The following is a 24716-nucleotide window of genomic DNA, read 5'->3' on the forward strand; positions in this document are numbered from 1 at the left end:
GATCACATGATGTCACCAGACTACTAGATCGTGTAGGATCTTATAAAAAAAACAAGATAAGTGTCCTAATAGCTTTGTAGGTGAGAAAATGTGTGCACTCTTGTTCACTTGCGATCAGATAACAACTCTGTTGTCTTCTGCTCTGGTCTGTTTGGGGTTGTGGGCCAGATCATTATCATTTGTCTCCCCCTACTGGCCAGAAAGGCAACCATCTAGGCGACCAGCTTTATACAGTACTAATAAAGCTTTTGTTTTATTACTAATAGAACTGACTACTGATTATTCTGTCATAACTGTCCATAGACCTTTAACATCAAACAGGGGCTGAATAGTAGTCATTTCTGTACAGTAATACTGCCAAAAGCCGCCTATAGGCCAAAATAGTAATCCTGGTTTAGAGATGTATGAATCACCTGAATGCACGTGCTTGTCATGCGTAAACATACTAAAACATATTGTGCTTCTAGTCAGTACATTTATTGCTATTTTCTTAAAGTAATTAGCTTCACAAAAAAAACCTAAATCCCATTAATGCTGCCAAAATTATGCATTTTCATCCGACATATCTCAAAAAGTGGTTTAGTCTATTCCAGGCACCCATATACTTCAACAAGTGGTGTTTATATGCTACACAATAGCCTAATGAATAAATCCAATCAACACTTGTTTAACACATTGCCTTCCCACTTAAGTGGATATGTATAGCAGATGGTGTTTTACATAAAATCTACTCAAGCGTCTTTGAATATCTTGAAAAGCGCTCCAAATTCAAATTCAATTAGTAGCCTATAGTAGACCTATTATTATAAACAGATGTAAAGTGGACACAATTAAGTCACCATTATAGGGCACTGCTTAATGTGTTGTGTTTATAACTCTACAGATTAAATAATAGTGTGAAGATGTATTGTATTATATTGTGACGTCATGTGATTCGCGCAGTCAGATGGGTTTTGGGAGTGCTAATGTTTTGTTTTGAAGGATTTGCGCCGGAAATGTTATTGTTGTTACTGCTGGTGTACCGGAACGCATTTTTTTTCCTAAGATGGCGAAGTCGTGACCCGCCCCTTCTCTGCCTCTGATTGGCTTACCCTGATATTCTTACCCCAACCCTAACCAATCTCACTCCTCATGCCTAAACCTAACCAACCCAACAAACGAAGGCAACAAGTACTAGCCAATCAGAGGCAGAGTAGGGCGGGTCATTCCGTCGCCATCCTAGGAAAAACATTTTTTTGCGACCGGAACACTGGTTTCACGCCATTTTGAGATATCGGCCAGCTATTGAGCAGCTAGTAGTTTGAGGGCAATGTGATCGACTCTTGTGAAGCTATGCCGATTACTTGGTCGTTTTAAAGATTGCCATCACGTTATTATTTGAGCATTACTCCTTTTGCTGTTACATTTCTAACCTAGATTACTCTTCCAGCCATGTCCACCGACGGAGCAGCCGACCAGGTAAGTTAGCTACATGCAGTTCTACTGACGGGCAAGCTAACCGCTAATGAAACGCCAGCATATTTAGCTTGTGTGTTATTCCTCGATGATGTTAGCAAGTGAACTCATTCTGTTGTAATTTATATACCTTGCCATTGACTAGTATTGCATAATTATGCAGATAGCATGTTATTTCTTGGCGTTTGTTTGTCGTAAAGTCGAGAGCTTAGCCTATGTGTACGCCATATTGACTGGCTAACAGTTAACATAATTGGTAACGTTAGCATTTGTCGATTCTTGGTTGTCGAGCGTTAACACGTTGAGCTAACTTAACAACGCCTCCATGGTAACTTGATATTAACGGTAAAGATTCTGCTAGTTAATCGCCGTAACCGATGCGACTTTTCACGGTGCTGGATGATTCTTAATGGTGCCAGCTGTACAGACCTAGCTAGGTAACGTTAGTGGAACTAAGACAATGAAGTGTTTTTGTTTTTGCAAGTGTAATTGTCGCAAACCTGTTGTTTATTGTTCTACTACACACTGCAGGGGCAAAGCCAAGAATTCAACATCTCATGAAGCATTATATCCCCCATTCTGTTGTAATAAAGCTTCATTTAGCGTTATGTGGGCCCCTAGAATTGGCACCACCATTGCAGGTGGTGTTTATTCTGTGACTCCATTCAGCAACATAATGTTTTTTTTTCCCTTGTGCATTTGTATTGTCTTGCAGGCAGCGGCAGAGTATATTCCAGAGAAGGTGAAGAAGGCAGAAAAGAAGTTGGAAGAAAACCCATATGACCTTGACGCATGGAGCATTCTGATTCGAGAAGCACAGGTTTAGTGACACATAGTTGCATTCCTGGGGTTAAGCAAACTGGGAATAAAGGGTGGGGGGAGGTAAAGGGTTATGGATTGTTAAAATACAAAGCACTACATCTTTTTTTTTTCTCTCCCCACATGACTGCTTCTTCGTATGTTTAATAGTGTGGAATGTAAATGCATTCTCCTTCTGTAGAATCAACCTATAGATAAAGCAAGGAAGACATATGAGCGACTTGTCACGCAGTTCCCAAGTTCTGGCAGATTCTGGAAACTGTTCATTGAAGCTGAGGTTAATATTTTTTCTTTTCTTAAGTGTGCATGGCTGGGATTATTTCTTACATGATCAACAATGTGATTTTCACACAAACAAAATGTTTCTTACTTAAATGAAGTTTAAAGTCACAATTCTTGATTTGAGCTACTAAGCTACTTTTATCAATGGTTTGTTTTCATTACCATCTGGTATGTTGGTCAGTAGTAATAAAGATATTTTGATAGTGGAGGGGCACCTACCTGCCAAAGGATATCATATACATCCTACACAATTAGGGACTTTGGATCGAACAGGATACTGATGCTGTAAAACATTGTTTCCTTGTCAGACTTCAGCTCAGCTCATTAAGAATTGTGCCTTTAAACATAAACAAAGGGGAAATCAACTCTATAACCATTTCTTTTTCAGAAAATTCTGCTTATGTTCCCAGGATTTACAAAAACATTTTCTGCGCCGTACTTAAATGGGGTAAAGTGCATTTGTTGCATGTTTGGTCTGCAACAGTATTAAAACTATTTTAATGGTATTGGAGTGCATTAGCCTTTTATTCACTTGTCGTGTCAATTTATTGCCTCCTGTGTCATTTCTTTCGGGTAAATTTATAAACAAATACTCTGATTGTGTGGCCCTTTCTTTCCTTGAGACATTTCTCCCCCACTCCTCCTGAATATATCTATATATGACCAGTGACCCACTTTTTTTTGATGCCACCAACAAGCTTTGCTCTTATGCAATCAGCTACTGAAATGATGATTCAGTTTCCCTTGCACAGTCATTTTTGCTAACCTTGTGTAGTGCATGGTGCATAGATAACCCTCTACCCCTGCAGACAATTTCTGCAATTGGTGTAAAACATGCTGCACAGTATTTGCTCCCTTTACCCAAGCACCAGCATCACTAGTTCAACAACTAGTGTGTAATCCTGAAAAAAGGTGGCCTCTGTGCTGTGTATGGAATGAGGCTGTATGTTGAGATTGTGGTTTGTTATTGTGGGGTTGCTCTGCTAGGTGAAGCTACCCCTAACCCCCACCCCCCCCAATTCCCATCCACCTTTGTATTATCCAGTGCAAGTGAGATCATTTCATTATATGAACATATTTATGTTAGGAAGTGAAAGAGAGCACTGCATTTTCCAAATGGACTGGGCTTCTCAAGAACAGGCCTTAATGATTCCCTTTATCCAGCAGATGACAATAAGTATTTGTGCCAGTAATACGTAAGTGTCAAATCACACACTACTTACATGTTACCCCTTTACAGAGTTGATAACAAGCAACATAACATGAGGAGCACCTTACAGCAGCTAGTAATGAGGAGTGATTGTCATCACCAAAGCTTTATTTTTCAGGAAGCCTAATTATTTTAGTTAATATTTTACTAATTAATATTACTAATAATTTTAGGTGACAGATTTAATATTTTGATGGTTTGAAACCCGGCCAGTGTCACCCCTTTTTTGTTAAGTGAAAATAAGACTGTGTTTTCCACTTAACATAGAATAACCTTTTTTTCCTTTTTTTTTTTTTTTTTTAAGAATACTTTTTGAATTTTTATTGGGCAGTGAAGAGGCAGACTGGAAACAAGGGGAGAGAGAGAGAGAGAGATGGGTACCACATGCATCAAAGGTCCCTGGCTGGAATTGAACCAGGGACGCTGTGGTTATGTGGCATGCGCAGTGACCATTCGGCTACCGGGGCGCCCCCATAGAATAATCTTTTCTCTTTTTATCGTTACTGATCAGGATTTACAAATAGGAAAGAAATATTCCATTGAGGTCATTTTCTGGTGGGTATTTATGTTTAAACCAACCTGTGGATCTTTAGTAGATTAGATATTAGCACTCAGTTGTGGGAGTTACATGTGAATATTTGGGGGTGGGGGGGTTATGTACAACTTTCTAGGCAAGATGAAATACATGAATGTGATTTCACTAAACATTTGTAACAAAAATAAATTTAGGCTTATGTTTAACCTTGTCAAACGATTAAGTGAGTTCATTAAAGTTTGAAAAGTTAATGCCTGTAAATGTAGACTTTTAGGCTCATCATTTGTAATTTTTTTTAGGTTCCTACCAAACAGAAATACTCAGATTACACTTCTAATAAGGAGCTATTTGTACTGCAAAGCAAATATACCAGTCCCTTTAAAGTAAGCCAATCAATATATAATTTGTTTTAAATCATCAAGTTATAACTGACTTTTAGCCAATTTCCCTTTTCTTCACCAGATTATTATTTAGTCACAACCTTTCCACTAATGTCCAACCCACAATTCAGGCCAAGACACAAACTAAGATACTGGTTTGTCGTATTGGCATAGAGGTCTGACTCTGAGACTGACCCTTTTGATCTTGCATGAATTTTTATTTATTTGCGTTAAAATTCCCAGCTGGAATACAAATAGTATATTAATAGTATTTAAATCCAAAGCATGTGTTGAAGGGATATTTTAATAGCTTGCAATGTATTTGCAATTCCTAGTTAAAATAGACATCCCCTATTTGGTGAGTATGTGGATGACCTTTTATCATCCCCCCCTTTATCAGGTTCAAACTATTAATGTACTGATCCAACATGGAAACCCTTTTGGCCTTACATAACCCTTGTGTGAAATCTTAATATTCTGCACATTCTGTCACAGAATGCAAAGCAGTTTCACTTCTAAGCATAGAAAGTGTGGATCTCCAAAGATTTACATATGAGGAAAGTAGGGGAAATGTCACATAGTGTGTGAGAAGAGTGAAACTGAGGCCAATTTCACCAGCTGTATGGGAATGCAAAGCAGTTTCACTTGTGAGCATAGAGTGCCTGGTTCTCTTGAGATTTTACACAGACCTCATTTGTAAAAAGTTGTATACTGGGCAAATCATACCAAATCCTTAAGTCTAGCTCAGTCAGGATTATTTGTCACACTACTTATACTGGAATGCCCAGTTGAGAATGAGAGTCTTTGCCATTGAGTGAAAGTTGGCAGCACATATCAGCTGATAATTGCTGGAGTTTTGGTCAATTCATAATTTGGCTTCCTGTGACATGAAGGGGAAATACTTGCAGTGTGTGAGAAAACAGCAAATGAGGCCAGTTTCACCAATCTGTCAGTTTTTCAGGAATTTTATTTATTTATTTTTTTTAAATACAACCTCCCCTTTGTCGGAAACCAGCAGGGACAAAGAAAAAACTTGCATAACTAAAATCAAGTCCCTTTTATTATCCAATAAAAAGGAAATTTGTTTATTTTGTTGAGCAAACACTCTTATATTTACAATATCACCATTCCTACAGCATAGTTTGTCTAAAAGTGGAAAACAAATGCAGTTGAGTTTTTGTGTATTCACAGATGCATTTAAGTTTCAAACTTATTTACTGCAGTGTAGAAAATTTTTATCAGTCAGTACTTGGTGACAGTATCCCAAGTGTCCACCAGAGACATTTTCAGGCAGTTGTCCTCAACAAATAGTGAAAATGTCATCATTTATTTATCTTATGGCAGGGATGTAGTTTCACAAATCTGTTTCTGCCTCCCACCTGCCCTCATCTCCTTTCCTCCCCCTGAAATGGTTGTGTAATGAAGCTGTTATTTTTATTACATAACTCATATTAAAGCAAGTTGATAAGACCACCTAAGTGATTTTTAGTGATATAGCATGTTACACCTCAGAGGAGCATCTTCAAAGTTCTGTAGCCATCTCACCTGACTCAACCAGACATACCAGTACTGCAGTCTACTTCATGCTCATTTTGAGTTGTTTCAGTTTAGCACATGGAAACAGATGCTGTAAAAGCTCAGATTTGACTGATCATGGAAGACTAATTCTAATTCTGTCTTATTCACACCTCAGTTGTTGTAACTTAACTGAATGTACATTTTGGAAAGCTTAGAAAATCTTTTCATTTAGTCATGTCAGGTTAAGTTAGGTAAAAGTCTTGATACAATTGAAATAACTCAGAATTTCACATTCCAAATTGTGTTTCTTAGGCATTACATGATATCTTGTTGGCTAAAAATAAACATTTTCACCAGGAGATACATTTCCTAAACTACATATCTCTTTATTTTACTTGTGCTTGGTATTTCTAATGAAGGTGCAAGCACCATGTCAGATATGCTGTTGCAGTTCCTGGAATTAGCCAGTAATGTAGGTCAGTCATTTTTAGGCAGGATACCCTAAAGGCACTCTAAACTGCAGTAGGTGTTGAAAGAGGACTTTAATTTCTAGTTTTAAGAAATGAGTCCCTTTTAAAATATGTTTTATAAGTGTCCAATGTATTGGATGTGCCAAAAGGTTTTTTTTTTCCTTAAGTTGTATAAGAGATTAATTTTTCCATTTGTGTGAAATGCATGCACCACTTTAGAACTTTGAATTACACTGCTTTGGTCATTAATTGAAATGAATGACTAAAACAAGCTTTTCATCTTAAATTGTTAAATGTATAATTTCCCCTACGGTGCTGTGGACCATTTGTGTCTAGATACAGATAAATATGTTTAAATTTTACTACAACAGGTCATTAAATAAGTAATAATTATAATTTGCCTATTTCACTGTAACACTTTAATTACTGAAGCCCCTGCAACAACGTCAACTTACAGCTTCTCAGTCCCACAGGGATATTTACCTTCCATGTAAACTGTTAGTTTTGTCACCACCAGGCTAGTTGAATGCTGCTTTTTTCACTTTGTAGGGCATATTAATGTAAACACAGTGGGATGGGACGCTAACACCACACAAACAACAGTCTCTTCTGTCACTACTGGAGGGTGCTGTGAGACTGTTGCCTCAACTCATCAACATTAGGCCGTATGAAATTCATTGTTGGAACAGTGTTTACCAAGGAAACATGCTGACCCGAGGCCCTGAAAGTCTGTGAAGAGTTTTTTTTTAAAAAAAGTGTCAAGTACTGTACTTCTCAAATTCTGAGCACATTTTTTTTCTGTATTCTCAGTAACATTTATATTTAAATTCTGCATCCAGATCTTTTTGTAAGTATTTTATCTGTAACACGTGGTCACTGGTGTTTGTCAGGGTTCTGAGGCGCAATCTACTAAGAAAATAAACCCCTTTCTAAAAGTAATTTGTCATTCTTGTGTGAATCTCACTTTGTTGATCTTCAATGTCCTGTGTGCATATGTGTATGTGTGTGGGGTCACATTTGCATGAATGCATGTTTGCTGTAAGCCATAAAAAGAGAGAAGAGAAGACTATTAAATTAACATTGCATTTACACTCTTATTTGCAGATCAAGGCTAAAAACTATGACAAAGTAGAAAAGGTAAGTGTCCATCACACACATGAAAACTGGATAGTGTCTGTTACTTTAAAATCCAAGATAGGTCATCTGAAAATTTGTAATTAGGCTAGCTGCTTATCATGACAGCATGTTTTTTCTTGACTTGTAAAAGAATATTCATACACACTTTTTTCTCTTTAAAATGATTAGTCTATTAACATAAAAGGTAGTGCTTTGGTCCAATCATTTTGAGTGTTGATCATGTACCTGCAACATTATGAGTTTGAATCCCCAAAACAAGGGAAAACTGTGCAGGTAGACAAACTCTAACAAGCACTGAATGTGTGGAAATGGGAGAAAATGTCTTTTCTGAAAATGGATGGAAGGTTTTTGAACTGTGAGTTAATTATAGCCATTGTTTACTCAGTTTCTATTGCCAAATGTAATATATTCAACTGACTGCACTGGATTTTGTTGTTTGTTTCCTATTTGGTTCCCACATTTTAATAAACTCTTAGTTGAATCTGAAAATTTGTTTGTGTTTTGCCTTAGCATCACTTTATATAAAAAATGTAACCAAACTCTGGTGCAAAGGCAGCAGTTACACACATACTGGTATTTATTATGGTTTGGAGGAGCTCACTGAAATGTAGTCCACATAAGAGACCTATATCATGATCTGATGGTAGGAATGTTGTGAGCATGGGGTTTTTCTGAAGCAAATTATTGGAACACTGATGTTGATTGGGTGTCTTCTAAAATATATGCAGTGTATATATAATCTGTGTTTCTAGGGCAGTTGTTTTTATCTTTCCCCATTCTTGCCCTTGTAGTTGTTTCAGAGATGCCTCATGAAGGTGCTACACATCGACCTGTGGAAATGCTACCTCTCATATGTCCGAGAGACCAAAGGAAAACTGCCTAGTTACAAGTAAGACAACATGCTGGGTATTAGAGGAAAGTAATGTGGCATACTGGTGTACTGTCAGTTGTCATTTTTATTGTTTCAATACTGATGTTTTCTTGCCTTCAGAGAGAAGATGGCGCAAGCGTATGACTTCGCCCTGGATAAAATTGGCATGGAAATAATGTCATATCAGGTACACAGATCTGCACTGTTTTAATCTAACCAGTGTATGTCTGTTTCTGTTAACTACTGTATCCTAACAGCTATTCTTTCCTTTGCCAGATTTGGGTGGACTACATTAACTTCCTCAAAGGAGTGTAAGTTTGTTTTTTCTTGTACTGTTGTGAGATTAGGTGAACTGCATCAGACAACTGTCAAATGTTGACATTTTTGTTTTGTGTTCCATCAGTGAGGCTGTTGGCTCATATGCAGAGAACCAACGGATCACGGCGGTACGGAGGGTGTACCAGAGAGGCTGTGTGAATCCCATGATCAATATAGAGCAGCTCTGGAGAGATTATAGCAAATATGAAGAGGTGAGATATTTGTTGCCATGTATGTTTGCATATGTGGTGTTTTAGTTGTTAAAATGTGAGCGCACAAGAGTGTAAGAGACTAGCTAAACCGACTTCTCTATTTCATGATCAGGGAATCAATGTGCACTTGGCCAAAAAGATGATCGAGGATCGAAGCAGAGACTACATGAATGCCAGGAGAGTGGCAAAGGTGATACATTGTGCAAAGCGTCACAAAATGCACAAATCTGTTTCCTCTGTCTTGTGCTGTTTATGCAAACATCTGTTGTCTGATGTGTGTTGTTCAGGAGTATGAGACTGTGATGAAGGGGCTGGACAGGAATGCACCCTCGGTACCGCCCCAGAACTCCCCTCAGGAAGCCCAGCAAGTGGAAATGTGGAAGAAATACATCCAGTGGGAAAAAAGCAACCCACTGCGCACAGAAGACCAGACCCTCATCACAAAAAGAGGTGCTGCATTCTGTTATAATGTGAAAATCTCTGCTGTATATGTCCTAGAAAGCCTGTGATTCTTGTAATTATAAGTCACTAAATTAGTCAGTGGAAATGCATTAGTGTATAAGGATTTTTTGCCAAAGACATTCCCTTATAGACACTCTTGCAATATCTTGACCAGCGTTGATTACTGACATAATTAAAATTTTTGATGGATGGGTGTTTTTGTTATGTGTTGCAGTGATGTTTGCCTATGAGCAGTGCCTGCTGGTGCTGGGTCACCATCCTGACATTTGGTATGAGGCAGCACAGTACCTGGAGCAGTCTAGCAAACTGTTGGCAGAGAAAGGGGTAAGAGATGAAACCTTTTGGATCCAGATTTTATGTGAAATTGGTGTGATTTTACTTTACAAAATAGTGCAATAATATTTTATAACGTCCTTTTGTTTCCCTCAGGACATGAATAATTCCAAGCTGTTTAGTGACGAGGCAGCTAACATCTATGAACGTGCCATTGGGACTCTACTGAAGAAGAACATGCTTCTGTATTTCTCATTCGCTGACTATGAAGAAGTTAGTGTGCAGTTGCTTATTAAACACAACTTCTAACCAAAACAATAAGAGAAACAGGCACCTATCAGTATGTTTATTTTTAATTTACCTTTTGCTGTCCTCATAGAGTCGTATGAAATATGAGAAGGTTCACAGCATCTATAATAAACTGCTGGCCATTGAGGACATTGACCCCACACTGGTCTACATCCAGTACATGAAGTTTGCCAGGAGGGCAGAGGGCATCAAATCAGGTCGCACCATCTTCAAAAAGGCCAGAGAGGATCTGCGTACACGTCACCACGTGTACGTGACTGCAGCACTGATGGAGTACTACTGCAGCAAGGTGAGGACACGTACTGTATAACTGCATGTTTGGCATTTTTATGGTGTGACGAAGAAGAATCTTAAAGACCTGTTCAATTCTTAACTTGTTTTTGTACTTGTGATTTTTTCCCCCAACAGGATAAATCAGTGGCCTTCAAGATTTTTGAGCTTGGTTTGAAGAAATATGGTGACATTCCAGAGTACATACTTGCGTACATTGATTACCTCTCACATCTTAATGGTAGGTTATGTGTAATAAAATGCAGAGATGATACACATAATGTTGGAAATATGTGGGTTTTTTTCTCTACCAGTCCAAAAAATCTAAGAGAAGTTGTTACGATGGTGCTGCTGTACTTTTGCCATGAATTTTATAACATGTCATTTGATAGAAAGGAAGCAGTGATGTCCTTTTATCCGTTGCTTGGAGATAACAAAAATCTTTTACATTACTATCTTAATAATGGATGATAGATTTTTAACTCTATTTTTCTCTGTCTTCCTCTGCTTTTTCCTTCTCCAGAGGATAACAACACTAGGGTTCTGTTTGAACGTGTCCTCACCTCAGGAAGCTTGTCGCCAGAAAAGTCAGGGTAATGTCAGCTATTAATTATGTTGCGTTAAAGTAGGCCTGTGTTGTTAAAATCAACATTTCTTACGAAGTTTGCTGAATTTTGTTCTTATTTTACTTCCCAGTGAAATCTGGGCGCGGTTCTTGGCCTTTGAGAGCAACATAGGAGACCTGGCTAGTATTCTGAAAGTGGAGCGGAGGCGTTTCACAGCTTTCAAAGATGAGTACGAGGGCAAAGAAACAGCCTTGCTTGTAGATAGATACAAGTTCATGGACCTGTATCCCTGCTCCACCAGTGAACTCAAGGCTCTTGGATACAAGGTGTGTATTTTTCCCTTCATAGACAACGCAGTTAAACATGTCTAGCTTGTAATGCTGAACTGATATTTAACTTATGTCTGTTGTGTGTAGGATGTGTCTCGTGCCAAACTGGCAGCTCTGCTCCCAGAAACAGTGGTGGCGCCCTCTGCGCCTGCACTAAAGGATGAAGCTGACCGTAAACCTGAATATCCCAAACCTGACACCAATCAGATGATCCCCTTTCAGCCACGTCACCTTGCCCGTACGTAGTCCCTAGTTGGCCATGAGCACAGCTAAGTTGTTGATATGTCTCTGGTGTTTGTTCTGCATTTACTTAAAAGCGTAAAAGGATTCATCTCTAATGTAGCCTCTTGGGTTCCTCCCCACAGCTCCAGGTTTACACCCTGTCCCTGGTGGAGTTTTCCCAGTCCCCCCCGCTGCTGTTATTCTAATGAAGCTGCTCCCTCCACCTACGTGCTTCACTGTGAGTAGCAGCAGCTTAACACTCTCAAGCTCATATTTACTGGTAATGAATACAAGGTGTAAGCAGCAGGGTTTTTTTTCTGCTAGGATTGTCTTAAAGAGTCTGTAATTGTCTCTTGTTGCAGGGTCCCTTTGTTCAAGTGGATGAGCTCATGGAAACATTCAGGAGATGCACACTTCCTGAGAGTAAGTTGCTTTTGTCAGTATTTTAGATCAATCCAGACCATCTCTATTTTTAGTTACACTAGCAAAGTGGGCTTTAGTGATTTAGTTTCAGATGGATGGATGTAGCCTTTCCTCTGGTTCTTCCTTCAGGCCAATGTTGACTTATTTTGTCAAACTAGTGATAAAGACCTTTATCCATCCAACAAATTTTCTGTTTTGTAATTTCCGTCAGAGCCTCACACTGCTGCTAGATTGGCTAAAGACTGTGTATAGATCTTACTGATGAATTTTCTGTGCTCTCCATAGCTGTCGATGCTGCTGTAGAGCTCATCACTGGCAGACAGCCTGATGCAGGAGGGGAGGGCAATGGATCCATGGAGAACCACGCTATTGCCAAGTCACTCAAGAGGCCTAACGCAGACTCCGACGAGGAGGATGACAAAGGAGCGGTCGCTCCACCCATACATGACATCTACCGCGCACGCCAACAGAAGAGGATTCGATAAGCCAACTAAAACACACAGTGAACCGTACAAGAATGTAATCTTAACAGGTGGTCAAATGTGGTAAACGTCCACATTTCTGAGTGTGTCTGACAGATTATACTTCCGTTGATCTCTGTACAGCAAGCATACATATATGCAGACACACACATACACACAGTACGCACACTCGAGTGTTCTTGTTGCTTTTTTTTTTGTTAACAGTTTTTATTTTTAAAAACTGACCATTATACTGTACAAAATTTTTAATTCAACCATTGATTTTGGCACACAGCTCAGTTTTGGCCTTGTGATGTTCCAGTGATGGCAAAGTGGAAACAAGCTGTTTTTTAGATAACTGGAGGAAACAGTTCCTTTCAATAAAAGTGGGGAAGAATTCAACTGGATTTGCTCCTTTATTTGACTTTAACTGATGCTGTATTCCTGTCCTGCTCTTATCATGACTTGTGTTGAAGCACAGCCATGTCATGTTTTATGGTTACCACTCGGGGGCAGTATGATACTTGGTCGTTGATCTGACAGGACCAGTCATCCTCTGTTGAAATTCCCACTAAGGAAGACAGCAGCATGAGATTTATCCAATCTGTATGAGGACAAGATAGCTATGAAAACTTTTAACAGGCTTTATTTGACGGACGATTTGCCTCAGTTTGAATGTGCCAAAAGACCTTAAACATATTTACTGTAGTTTTCAATGAAAGCAAACCTTTCAGCTTATTAAACAGCATTACCTTTAATAAATATACACACTTATCTCCCATTGTGACAAACAATTTAAAAAATCTTTTTAATACCAGCCAGCTGTTCATTTTCACATTGGACTGATGACATAATTATTTGCCCAACACAGCCTTTGTATGCGGCAGCTTATCTCAGCTCTGTGCCTAATCACAGGTAACACTGGCATAAAACAGTTTATGCAGAACTCCACTCTACTGCAAATCTAATCCCTACTATGAAATGTGTATCTATTGACTCTGCCAACAGTTTCCCTGAAATAGTGTTATTGTAGAACTCCCTGCCAAGAGCACTTATTCATCCATTTCTCATTGTCCAGTTAGTTGTTAATATCAAGTCAATGAGTACAGCCTGAGAGCAGTCCAAACATACTTGTGATTCTGTCTTTCAGCGTCTTAAAGGCAAGTATGATGTCTACATACCAGAAACAGAACAATGGATCTTTAAACGGAAAGGACCTTTCATTTTCTTACGTGAATTGCCGTTTGAATGTTAAGCTGAACTTGCATATCTTGAGATAAAGGATAAACAATGACAGGACGTGACGGATAGTACTGACCTTTCACTAACTGTAACAAGGTTTTGATTTTATAGAAAGACAGTTCATATGAATGACAATTTCACAAGTTTATTAGTTGACTGAGAACCTCAATAGCATAAAACATCCTTAGATTTTACAAATATAACTATAAAAAGGTGACTATATCTGTATTTGACAAAAAAACAACATGTCCACATCTTGTGTGGGGGTCAAGTAGGAATGGTCACAAAGTAAAGCAAAGGGTGTCTCATATTCTTATTCAGAATAAAATTGTTTTTTATTTATTTTGAAATTCAGAAAAAACTGAATCTTATATGTGTTTTGTGGAAACATTACTTGACATACCAGATGCCACTTGTTCTCTTTTCATCAGAATACACACATGAAAAAGGGCCAATGTACATGTATGAATATTAGGACAATTCCTGATGAATCCTGTAAAAACCTGCCAAAATATGCACAAGATGTGTTGGGTTTATGCATAGTCTGGGAATGCTTTTGTCACTTGAAAATGTGGAAGCAATTTCCCCAGCTGATTAGAGGGAACAAAAAAACCTTGTTTGAAACAGAACCTTGAAGATGCCACTAAAACGAGGCTAAGGTTTTGCAGTAAAAAACAAACAAACAAAAAAAAATGTACAAACATCTGTTTTGCTGATTTGTAGCAACAAACACAAAGACCCAGAGGGCTGATCTTCATGAATGCCACTGACTGTTTACTACAACACAACATCAGACTTTCAAATTTCCAGGTTTAAATTTCCGTTTGAGGGTTCCTCAGACATAGCTGTACATGCATCGCATTATATATGAGAAACCACGTGAACAGACACATCTCTATTCCTAACAATGTCTCTGTTGCACAAGCACAAAGAATACAACCATTGAGAAGTCATATGCAGACTTGTCCTCACTGGCTGCAGACAAAGAATGTTGTCAAGACGCGTTGCAGTGTGAAAACATCAAAAAATCTCAATGAACTCTGGTTCATTTTGTCATTCTGGGAAAGCAACATACAAAATTCACAAAGATATTTAATGTGAGTGTCCTGCATCCAAAAAAATATCTAACAAAGAGAAGTAAATATGTCCATAAATATCAGAGCTTAATACGACTTTCTACACTTAACGATTCACATTCTTGTTCAGTAGTCTAAACTATTTACATATAAGCAAATAAAATCCACATATGCTGCACATCTTCACATCATTTACATCTTATTAGTGTTTGTTCACATATTTACCTCTTTTTACATTATAATACATGAATTTGGACAAGATAGCTATGAACTGATAAATATCACTGTAGCAACGTGTTGACAGTAGACAATCGATTTCCAAAGTACTGAACAAAAATCTCCGGATGGCCTTTGTAAAACTGTCCCAGCAGCCGTCGCTTTTCTTTGGTGGAGAGTTTCGGGTTCTCGTGGATTGTCCGGAGTAAGGACCAGAGTTCATCCTTAGTGGTTTTTTGTGCATTTTCTGAGTAGGCCTTAGCACTCACTCTTGTGCAGTATGTTGATCCTGGAGTAAAGAAGGATGGAAAAGGAAGAGTATAGATCTTAATTCATACCAAAATGTTCTTTGGTCACACAAACAACACTGAATGAATTAGATGAATAGATAAAAGGAAAATCTGCTAACCCGTTATCATATCTGGATCCTTCCCTTTCACGATATTCATTATTCTGTCACTGACCATTTTGTGCAATGAAACAGGAATCTGGTAGAAAAGAGAGCAGTGGTACATGTAGTCTGTGTTTATCTTGACTTAAAGACTCTGATATTAAATATTTATTTCACGCCAAATAGAAGTTTTATGTCCCGCCTGCAACGCAAGTGGGCAAAAGGACAAATAAAGAACACTCACTTTGAACAGATCACAGTGGTTATCCATCATGAACAGGACCATCAAGTCCACTTTTCCTTTGGAGAGTCTTCTGCTGTAGATGATGGCGCTTGAGAAAGACCTTTTCACTGCCATTCTGTTCTCGATCTTAGAGAAGCATTTGGGGTTAGCAATGGTCAAACACACACACATATACACAAGGACTCACAAAAGATGCATGCAAGAGCTCACCTCTGTGTGCAGTTTGACCTCCTGTGGTTTGGCAGCAATGGCCATGAATCTCAGGAGCCTGCGCAGCTCCTCCCTGCTACGAGAGTCCTGCAGCTTCAGGCTCAGCTGCAGAGCCTCCAGAGCTTGCTCTTGCTTCCCGTTAACTGATAAGAAACCAAGCAAAACACCAGGATGAAAACACTGAGCTGGAGAATTTTAGCCTTATATGTTAGCCTTGTATGAAATGTGATATCTCCATGATTTAAAAATGTATCACTGAAGTTTACATCACCATAAAGGCCTTATTAGCACTCCTGAAATCAAAATGTCTTCTTACCAAGTAGCTCCGAAATGCCAGAGTGTATGTCGAAGACATGGTTGCTGAGCAGAGGTGGCTGTTCTGCTTGTCCATAATGCTGAGCCAGGACCCCGTAGAGCAGCTTCTTACACTGGAGCAGGTCGTCAGTGCAGCCAGCCAAACCTCGACTGACCTCCACCACTAGTTCATCAGGCAGAAACTCCAAACAGTCCACTGCTCCTGACATCCACTCATCAGCCCTGAGAGAGAGTGAAGAGTAGTGATTTAACACAGCCAACAGAGAGAATGGAATGAGGCAACTGGGAGACGTAGAGATAGAAAGAAGGTCGTCTAAGCAATTGACATTCTGTGGTTCAGAGAGAACAACAAACATAAACATTATTCTGTCCGCCAGCACTGCAATTTTACATGTCAAAGTCAGTTTCTAGTCTGTACTACCCAGCCTGTGGAAACTGTGGCTTTGCAGGGGCTTTGTCATGTCTGAGAAAATGACCCTTGATGATGTCATAGTGATGTCATCAGGGTTATCACACCTTGGGCTTGAAGACTACAAAATTATAATAGAAAGCCTATGTGGAGTTTGAAAGACGTGGTTGTTTAGCAAGCAGGGAAGATTTGATGAAAAGAACGCTGCTGTTTGCATCATGGGAAATGTAGGATCTAGAGCTTATGGAGCTACATTAGGGACTAAATGTCAGGATATCTCTGCCTCACTTGCTTCAATTTTGACCATTCTTTTTTTCAATCTGGCTCTTGTGAGTCCCTTGACTTTGTGGAGGTGTAATGCTATATCACTGGAATTCTCCTTTAATATTTTGCAGCAAGTAAAGAGTTTATTAAAACTGAGTGAGAGTTTCTCAAATCTTAAATCAGTGCATTAGGAGAGATGAATTGCAAGAACATCAGATTTTAATTAGAAAAGTCACAGTTTTTAGAGGATAGAGAAAACTGTACGGGCTTATTGGAGACTCACTGTGCCTCACTGAAGGCCTTGAGAACTTCTCTGTCTAGGTAGCTTGATGTATACAACAGGTCCGGGTCACTGTCCATGCTGTGCAAGGGAGGCCGCGAGGCGTCCTTCCCCTCCAACAAGTGCTCCAACAAAGGGAGCTCTATCAGCTGCAGTAGCCTGAACACTGCCTGCTGGTGCCACACCTCATCTACAACTGTAGGAAACACAGATTGAAAAGCCATGAGGGTCATACTATAGGTACACACACACACATAATATGACCATGCATTGGCTGTATGAAAACATGGACCCTGTTTTACGTTGTTTGTTGTACTTTATCCAATGGAGAACCACTTACGCTCTTGTGAGAGGCCGAGGTTGATCATCTGAGGGGTGATGGTCGAGCTCAGGTTGAGATTTCTCAGCACGTCCTCCAGTGATTTGTCTGTTTTTACAGGGGAGTGGGTGGAGTAGCTCAGCACCTCTTGTCTGAAGAGTCACATAATAACAGCAATCAGTGAGAATGATTGAAAAAAAAAAAAACAGACTTATTACAGGAACAAATGTGGCATCAGGCTGCAAATGGTTCCTAGTACCTGTGATTCAGTCACAATTTGGTGCTGTTTTGATTACGGCTATTTCATATCAAACTGACAAAATAAACGTTCAATTTCCAGCACTAAACAATTTCTGATGAACATTAAATAGGACAAGTGAAGTTTTTCTTCTTTTCTGTTTATTTATATTATTCCCATGAAGACTTGACTTGGCCCATGCTGCAAGTAACAAAAGCTTTATTAAACTATTAGAGCACATGGGTCCTCTGCAGCTTTCATCTCCTATTAGAGACATATGGCCTGTTTTCTGGTTCAGTCTGGAGCTGTCACTCAGAAAAACAACATCAGATCAAAACGGTGCTAACACAAAGTGCTGTGGCCATGTGCAAGCATCGCACGGGTAATTCATCCTGTCTGTGTTTGCTATGTGCCCGACGTCCTTCTTAGAATTAAGTTCTCCAGCCTCAAATGATGGCTTTTTTATTTTAAGTATTCACAGTTTTGAGCTTAAAATGTGTTGAAGCAAGTAACACAGTGGGTTTCTTTCTGTTTCATCTCTCATGAAGTTTATATTTGAACTTTAAACTCGTTGTCCCCTTACTCCCTCTCTGCTGGATTTGGGATTAGGTCTGGAGGAAGGAGAACAAAGCAAATCAAAAATTAGATCTGAAGATGTTGTGACATTTGTCTGTACCTTTCACGTGACGGACTGTGGCTGTTCTTGTTCCTGTTCATGCTTGGTGAGTCATAGCCGCTCTCGATGGTACTAGTGGAGTGGGACTTGGTGTTGGTCAGAGATGAGGGGCTTGTTGTTGGGCTCAGGAACCTGTACAAACTGCAACTGCTGTCTTCAAATGTGGCCCGCTTCTTTTCCTTCCCAAATACTTTAATGCCCACTGGCTCAAACACCCTCGAGTCCATCAGGGCCTGACAGAGACGGACTGCCTTGTAGCGAGGCACTGCCTCGTCACCAAAGAAACGGTTCAGGGTTATGTGTGCCAATACCACGTCTACGGCCTCGGAGCCCAGGAAGCAGTCATGGTAGGATTTCAGGTTGTGGCGCCGGCGCTTGACCTCCACATGAGTGTGGAGATTGGAGATGATGCTGCCCCAGATATAGGTGGCCCGGAAAGGCTTCCCAGCCATGCCTTGTTCTGGTGGAGGAGAGGAGAGGGTCAGTATAAGAGACAGTCAGAGGTGTGGGAATGAGTGCTGAAGTAGAGGTGTGAAAATCTTAAGTCAGCCAGGAAAAAACTTCAACTAAACTTTAAAAAAAATTTAATTATGACAATTCACAAGATTCACATTTGAATTGCTGCAGAGATTTCAACCAACTGGCAATAATAAGTAAGTCGTGACAATAGGTTTACACACTGATACACATAAGAACAATACATACAACTATATTAAATACTGGTGCTGAAAGTTTAGAAATTGAAATGAGTAATTAATCAATTAGTCAAGCAACAAAAAATTAGTTTTCATAATCAATTCATAATTTAAGTGATAAACCAAGAAAAATAGTCCAAACATTTACTGGCTCCAGCTTCTCAAATGTGAGGATTCACTGCTTTTATGTGGTTCATATTATTGTAAACTGAATATCTTTGGGGTTCGGACAGTTTGTAAGATCAAATAAGCAATTTTAAGACATCACATGGACATGCTTTACTATGTTCTGACATTTTCTAGACTAAATGAATGAATCATGACTGAAAAAACCAAAGAGAAAGAAAATGATTGTTGATTGTAGTCCACATATCTACTCCAAAAATCAAGATGAAAGTAAGCTTTTATACATGGAGACACTATAAATCACACAACGTACTCAACTATTCCTCAGCTTTGATAATTTTGAAGCAGTTTCTCAGAAACTACGCAGTGCTTCTGCTTGTTGACTTTGCCAAACATACACTCCCTGTCTTCTGTGTAATGTCACATAATCAGAAATCTGAATTCAAGTTACTGTATGTGGGCGTCACAGAACAAAGTCCAGCATTAATGCATCTCATGAGAGCAGTAACCTTCCCCAAATCCTCTTTCTTCCTCAAGTTTTTGTATGAACAAAAATCCTACTTTAAATGCTGCAGTCGGTTGTTATTAAGCGCATGTAGAGAAACAAAGAGTATCATCTGTAAGTGATTTTCTTACCATAACAGACACCTAATGCAACGCTACGCTCAATTGCACATGCAAAAGGAAATGGAGAGACAATGATCGTATTGTCAGACTGCTCTCACAAGAGATATCCTAATATGTTCCTATTGTATTTTCCGGTGGGTGGGCTCAATTCTTACTAATACATGCTCACAAATCAGTAGACGATGAATGCGATCCAACACAAACATGTTGAACTGTCCATCATGCTCTTTCTCATCATATCTAATTTTCTATGGTTAATAGGTCTTTGTTATAAAGATTTCACGGTTGCAACATTTGTGTCAACCACCACAAAGCCTAACCAATGAAAGAAACCAGAACCGTGTGGCTTTCATCTCACAACAGGAAACATTTAAAGCCTGTTGAGCAAATGTTAGGGGAGGATCTGAGAGACTCACTGAGGCCAGGGGCAATAAATCAGGCCCAGACAGCAGCAGCCAAGCTCTGTGTTATGATAACAAAACATGACAAACACTATTTGACCCATCTGTAAAACCTGAAAACAAGAAGACTCCAGGACAGTACAGCAGCAAGCAGATGTTCACCCACTTGTTTAAAAAAAAAAAAAATACAAGAGCTCATTGAGAGCAGAGGTAGGCGATCTGCTGATTAATGAGTTACATCTACGTCAAACTGTGTTTCTCTCTGGGGTAGAAGAAACTGTCCTGAACAAGGGATTTGCATATCAGGGAAGAACAATTGTGGCTGCAGCAGTTGTTTCATGCAGAACACCTCTCAACAGTTTGCATAATAGGCATCGTGGGAGATATAACAAGCTGATAATGCCATGAATGAAAGAAACAAATTACAGTTTTCCTCAGTTCTTTAAACTCTTACTAAGAGGTCTATATTATTCCAATATTAGTCACTATAAAGTCACTGCAAAATATCACAGGAATAAGATACTTTTAGGTTAAGTCAATTAGTAGAAAGAAACTGCATTATCAGAATGAAATCCTTGAGGAGACCATCTGCATAATCCACAGGGATCCCTGGATTACTGGTTACAGAATAAATCCGGATCTGATCAATATCCATTAATGCTTGTTAAGGGAAAAGAGACAGAAAAAAAGAGTGGGGGTCAGGTGTGGGTCAATACAATCCTGGGAACCCGGCTGTGTTCTGTCACCTCCTGTTGCTTGCGCTGGGCTGAGATTTGAGAGTGGTTTGCATAGCTGACGCCAGTCCCCTTCTCTTGTGACTTTGGTTCCTCTTTACATAATAACCCCGCAGTTAGAAGACTGTAGGACGATACAGGAGAGGACTGACCTGCCTTTCAGCCAAGAAAAACAGTGCAGCAGTGTTTGCACACATCAGTGGAGGTAAATAATCGCAGAGGGAGCAGCGCAGTCAACATATGGGACTCTTCCCCTTGTGGACACGGTGGTTAGACACAACTCGTAAAACTACTATTATCACTGCAGCAGTTTCAGCAAAAACGTATTGATTTTAAAGAGTGTTGCCATAACCTGCAACAAGCACAGGACTAATGGTTTCTGGCGATGAAAATGCACCGTGGCATCATCAGGCCAATAGCAGCAGGTTGTTAATCGCCTGTAGCAGATACCTTCATTCCTTCCACATGCTGGGACTAGTCAGATTAACTGATCATCCCAGAGGACACACTTTGAAGATGCTGAACCACGGTGGACTATTGGCCCGTATGAATTTGAACCCTCATAAACTCTGTGTGTGTGTGCTATATATGGTGCCCTATACATATAGGTAATTACCCTGCTCTCCCTGTGTTTAACACAAACACTTAAGAGCAAACGTGCTGAGTCCGCACTGAGCACAAAAGTCAAATAACCCAGTTTTAAAAAGACCCAAAAGGTTGTTCTAATTAATGTTTTATAACTGATCTACGAAACATTAAATGATCTGTTAAATATTAATAAAGAAATTAATCACATATATAAAACCTTTATAATGGGCGCATTATAGCCTAATGACATTTTTCCGTTTTGAGTTTTTTTTAATGACCAAACAGACATTGAAAAAATATTCCTAACATGTTTTAGAAATTGTAACACTTTAGATTAGAAAAATCAGCCCCTGTGTATTAAAAATAGATTTTACGCACGCGCTGTGCGTAAAACCTTAATTTGTTGATGAATAACACATTAAAAGTACATATAAAGCCCAATAGTTTCAGTCAAATCTAAATTAGCAGTAAGGCAAGACATGAAAATATAATTTCTTAAAACATCCCATCACAAAACAGCAGGTTACAGAACTATATAAGTCGTTTTCCAGTGTGTTTCAAACACGTAAGACATTAACCTCTAAGAGTTATTTAACTGATAGACTGTTACCTGGTGTTCGCTGCATGAAAACTTCCTCCAGTGACTGTGGAGACAGCCATTCAGACCGTACCGGCTCCTCAGTCTCCAATTCTCAACGTGACGCACGCAACTAACTACAGTTCCCCCCGAAACCGTCTCCTCCCATTGCAATGCATTATTCATGTCCCAATCACCGCCCTGTCCGGCCATTAGTGTGATAATGAGACTCTACTGGCTATCTGAGGCGTTTTTTTTGTTTGTTTTTATTATTTACGTATTTACATTTGGACATACGTTTTGAACTGGAACCTTTTATGAAGGATATGAAATTCACAATGCAATCATCATAATGCAATGCTGAGTAGCAAAAGTCAGTGTGTAGGATTCTTATTAAACACCCACAATTTCCTCTTTGAGACTTTTCCATTTAAAAGAAATGCTGAAAATCCAGGAAGTTTTCAGACAACCTTTCACTCACTAAATGTCACACCCTTAAAAGCATACAGTGGAAGAAAATCTGATCTGATAAAGACCTGTTCAACAGCAGCAAGCATATGAGACAGATAAAGATATTCCAGAGAAGAGAAGAGATTGACTGATATATATAAACAGAAAAAGCTCAATGTTTTTGTAAAGACAGATTCCTGTTTCCTTCAGTCAAAACAGTAGACGTCACTGGGGACGCAGTTATCAAACACATGACTGCAGGTGCCTCAGGTGTCAAAGTATCCCTGATGCTATTCCACCTTGTCTGGGATGATCCATAAAGGCAGACTGACACTAACTTGAAATGTCTTAAGATGTTTATCATAAACAAACTTGCAGAGTAAATACACAGAATGAACTGAGAGGCTCTGACTTGGTGCCTTTTCTGTCCTGAGGTGTAATCCGACAGTGGAAAAGTAGTAAGCTGACACTGTAAACTCAATGCTGGTCACTCGCTGAATGGGAGACTGAGAGGAAGACAGCTATTATCATAGTAAGACACAAGTGTGGTTCAACAGGTGAGGTGTTCAACTGGGGCAAACCGGTTTGATTACTGTTCTCTTCACCTGCTTCATGTAGAAAAATCCTTTCTAGCCAGCTGAAGTGAGAATGTGCGAACAGAAGGTAAAGGTAGAGGAGTATGTGGCCAGAATAGGTCCTACATCTGTTTGGCTTTTCAAACCATTTGATAAAAAGTAAACAGAGGAGTTCCCAGGATAAGCAGGAAAGGAAATTTCTTTTTCCTGTGAATACTGCTGAGCTGCTCTTGAGCAAGGTAACGTTGCTCTAATGCAACGGCAAGTCTGCGTGTGTTAACTACAAGAATGCAAAGCAGAGCAAACCTTGCCAAAATATTTCAAAATCTTAATGAAAATCAAAAGCTGCTCAAGCCACATACAAAAATGATATGATAACACACCTGAACTTAACTTGTTTACATTGAGTCACAAAAGTAAACACTCTTCTCCTGCGTGACCAAAATAAAGTCACAGTTTAACAGTAACACATGACCACAAAGAATGAATTGTGTTAATAAACTCACCTTTTCTGTTACTGTAGATGGTGTTTTTCAGTATTTATATACAGCTATCATATCCACATGTGAGAAAGGAATCCACACCTGAAGTAAAAGGTTACTCTGTGCGTTCAGTTAGAGTGAGAAGCCTTTGGCTGGGGGCGAAACTGGTTTTACAACTCTTCAACTTGACACAAAGCTGACTTCGGTGCTGTAGAGTAAAAAAAAAAGTTTTATGCTAACACAGAGAATGAGACAGAGAAAGAGAGAACACTTTGGTCATTACAATTAAAGATTCTGGTCCACAAGGTCAAAGCAATATTTGCTCTCCTGTTTCTCTCTCTGTAGCCGGAAAGCCCTGCATATTTCTTTTTCTCTATCCTTCATACTTATCGGTCACTCAATGTTAGTCAAGAGAAGTTTATTTGCGGGTATGATAATGACGAATATACTAAGGAATTTCCCCTGGGAAGTGGCATTCAAAATAAGAAAACTCCTGTTTAGGGCCTCAGTGGGACAACAAAGATGAAAATGTTCTTAAAAGTTAGGTTCACAATTTTCCAAGTCTGTCTTAAAACATTAGTCAGGTCTGGCCATTAAGAGATCACTTCCTAATTCACCTTCAGTGTAATCAAAGGGGAACAAAATCCACAGTCCTTGTCAAGTGCAAAAATGTATTTAAAAGTTCATCTAAAATTAATATGAGGCTTCAAGCCATTTAAGTCAAAACAAGTGGATATCTTCCAAATTTAGAGTCAGTTTTAGTTAAAATTCCCTCTTTATGTTTCCTTTTTGGGTTGCAGTAGAATTTGGTACTAAAACAACAGAACCTTTAAATATCTACTTGATTTGACTAATTTGGACAGCTGAACCTTTATATTAGCTTCAAATAAACTTTTGCACTTTTTGCACAGAAGCAGGGCTGTGGATTTTGTCCCCCACTGCTTACATTGAAAGAGCTTTGTGAAGGGATCTTTTAATGGTCGTTATGAAGAGGAGGAAAGATCACAGTGGGAAAAACATGTGTCAATGTTCACATGGACACCTGACTGTCATTCTAAG

The 24716-nt window shown here is 39.2% G+C and overlaps 2 protein-coding genes across 3 annotated transcripts; one reads left to right on the top strand and one right to left on the bottom strand.

Moving 5' to 3' along the window:
* Nucleotides 1-1245: 1245 nt before the first annotated feature.
* cstf3 (cleavage stimulation factor, 3' pre-RNA, subunit 3) lies at nucleotides 1246-12924 on the top strand. The gene is made up of 20 exons (XM_067591235.1): nucleotides 1246-1458; nucleotides 2171-2275; nucleotides 2456-2551; nucleotides 7774-7806; nucleotides 8598-8695; nucleotides 8798-8864; nucleotides 8954-8988; nucleotides 9081-9207; nucleotides 9320-9397; nucleotides 9495-9657; nucleotides 9884-9993; nucleotides 10099-10215; nucleotides 10322-10540; nucleotides 10660-10762; nucleotides 11045-11114; nucleotides 11218-11413; nucleotides 11504-11654; nucleotides 11782-11876; nucleotides 12001-12061; nucleotides 12347-12924. Exons 1-20 carry the CDS (start codon nucleotides 1432-1434, stop codon nucleotides 12544-12546), a joined length of 2151 nt encoding a protein of 716 aa, XP_067447336.1. The 5' UTR covers nucleotides 1246-1431; the 3' UTR covers nucleotides 12547-12924.
* On the bottom strand, nucleotides 12730-24476 carry depdc7a (DEP domain containing 7, paralog a). Of its 2 annotated transcripts, none has more exons than XM_067591256.1 (9): nucleotides 23682-24476; nucleotides 18403-18862; nucleotides 17510-17640; nucleotides 17173-17365; nucleotides 16218-16438; nucleotides 15902-16044; nucleotides 15692-15817; nucleotides 15466-15544; nucleotides 12730-15345 (listed from the first exon to the last, which is right to left on the bottom strand). In XM_067591256.1, exons 2-9 carry the CDS (start codon nucleotides 18852-18854, stop codon nucleotides 15122-15124), a joined length of 1569 nt encoding a protein of 522 aa, XP_067447357.1. In that variant the 5' UTR covers nucleotides 18855-18862; nucleotides 23682-24476; the 3' UTR covers nucleotides 12730-15121. The 2 variants fall into 2 exon arrangements, with proteins under 2 accessions (XP_067447357.1, XP_067447349.1); XM_067591248.1 differs by lacking the exon at nucleotides 23682-24476 and adding an exon at nucleotides 22184-22262.
* Nucleotides 24477-24716: the final 240 nt, after the last annotated feature.

This window comes from Thunnus thynnus, chromosome 1 (genome assembly GCF_963924715.1).
Source record: "Thunnus thynnus chromosome 1, fThuThy2.1, whole genome shotgun sequence".
NCBI lineage: Eukaryota > Metazoa > Chordata > Actinopteri > Scombriformes > Scombridae > Thunnus > Thunnus thynnus.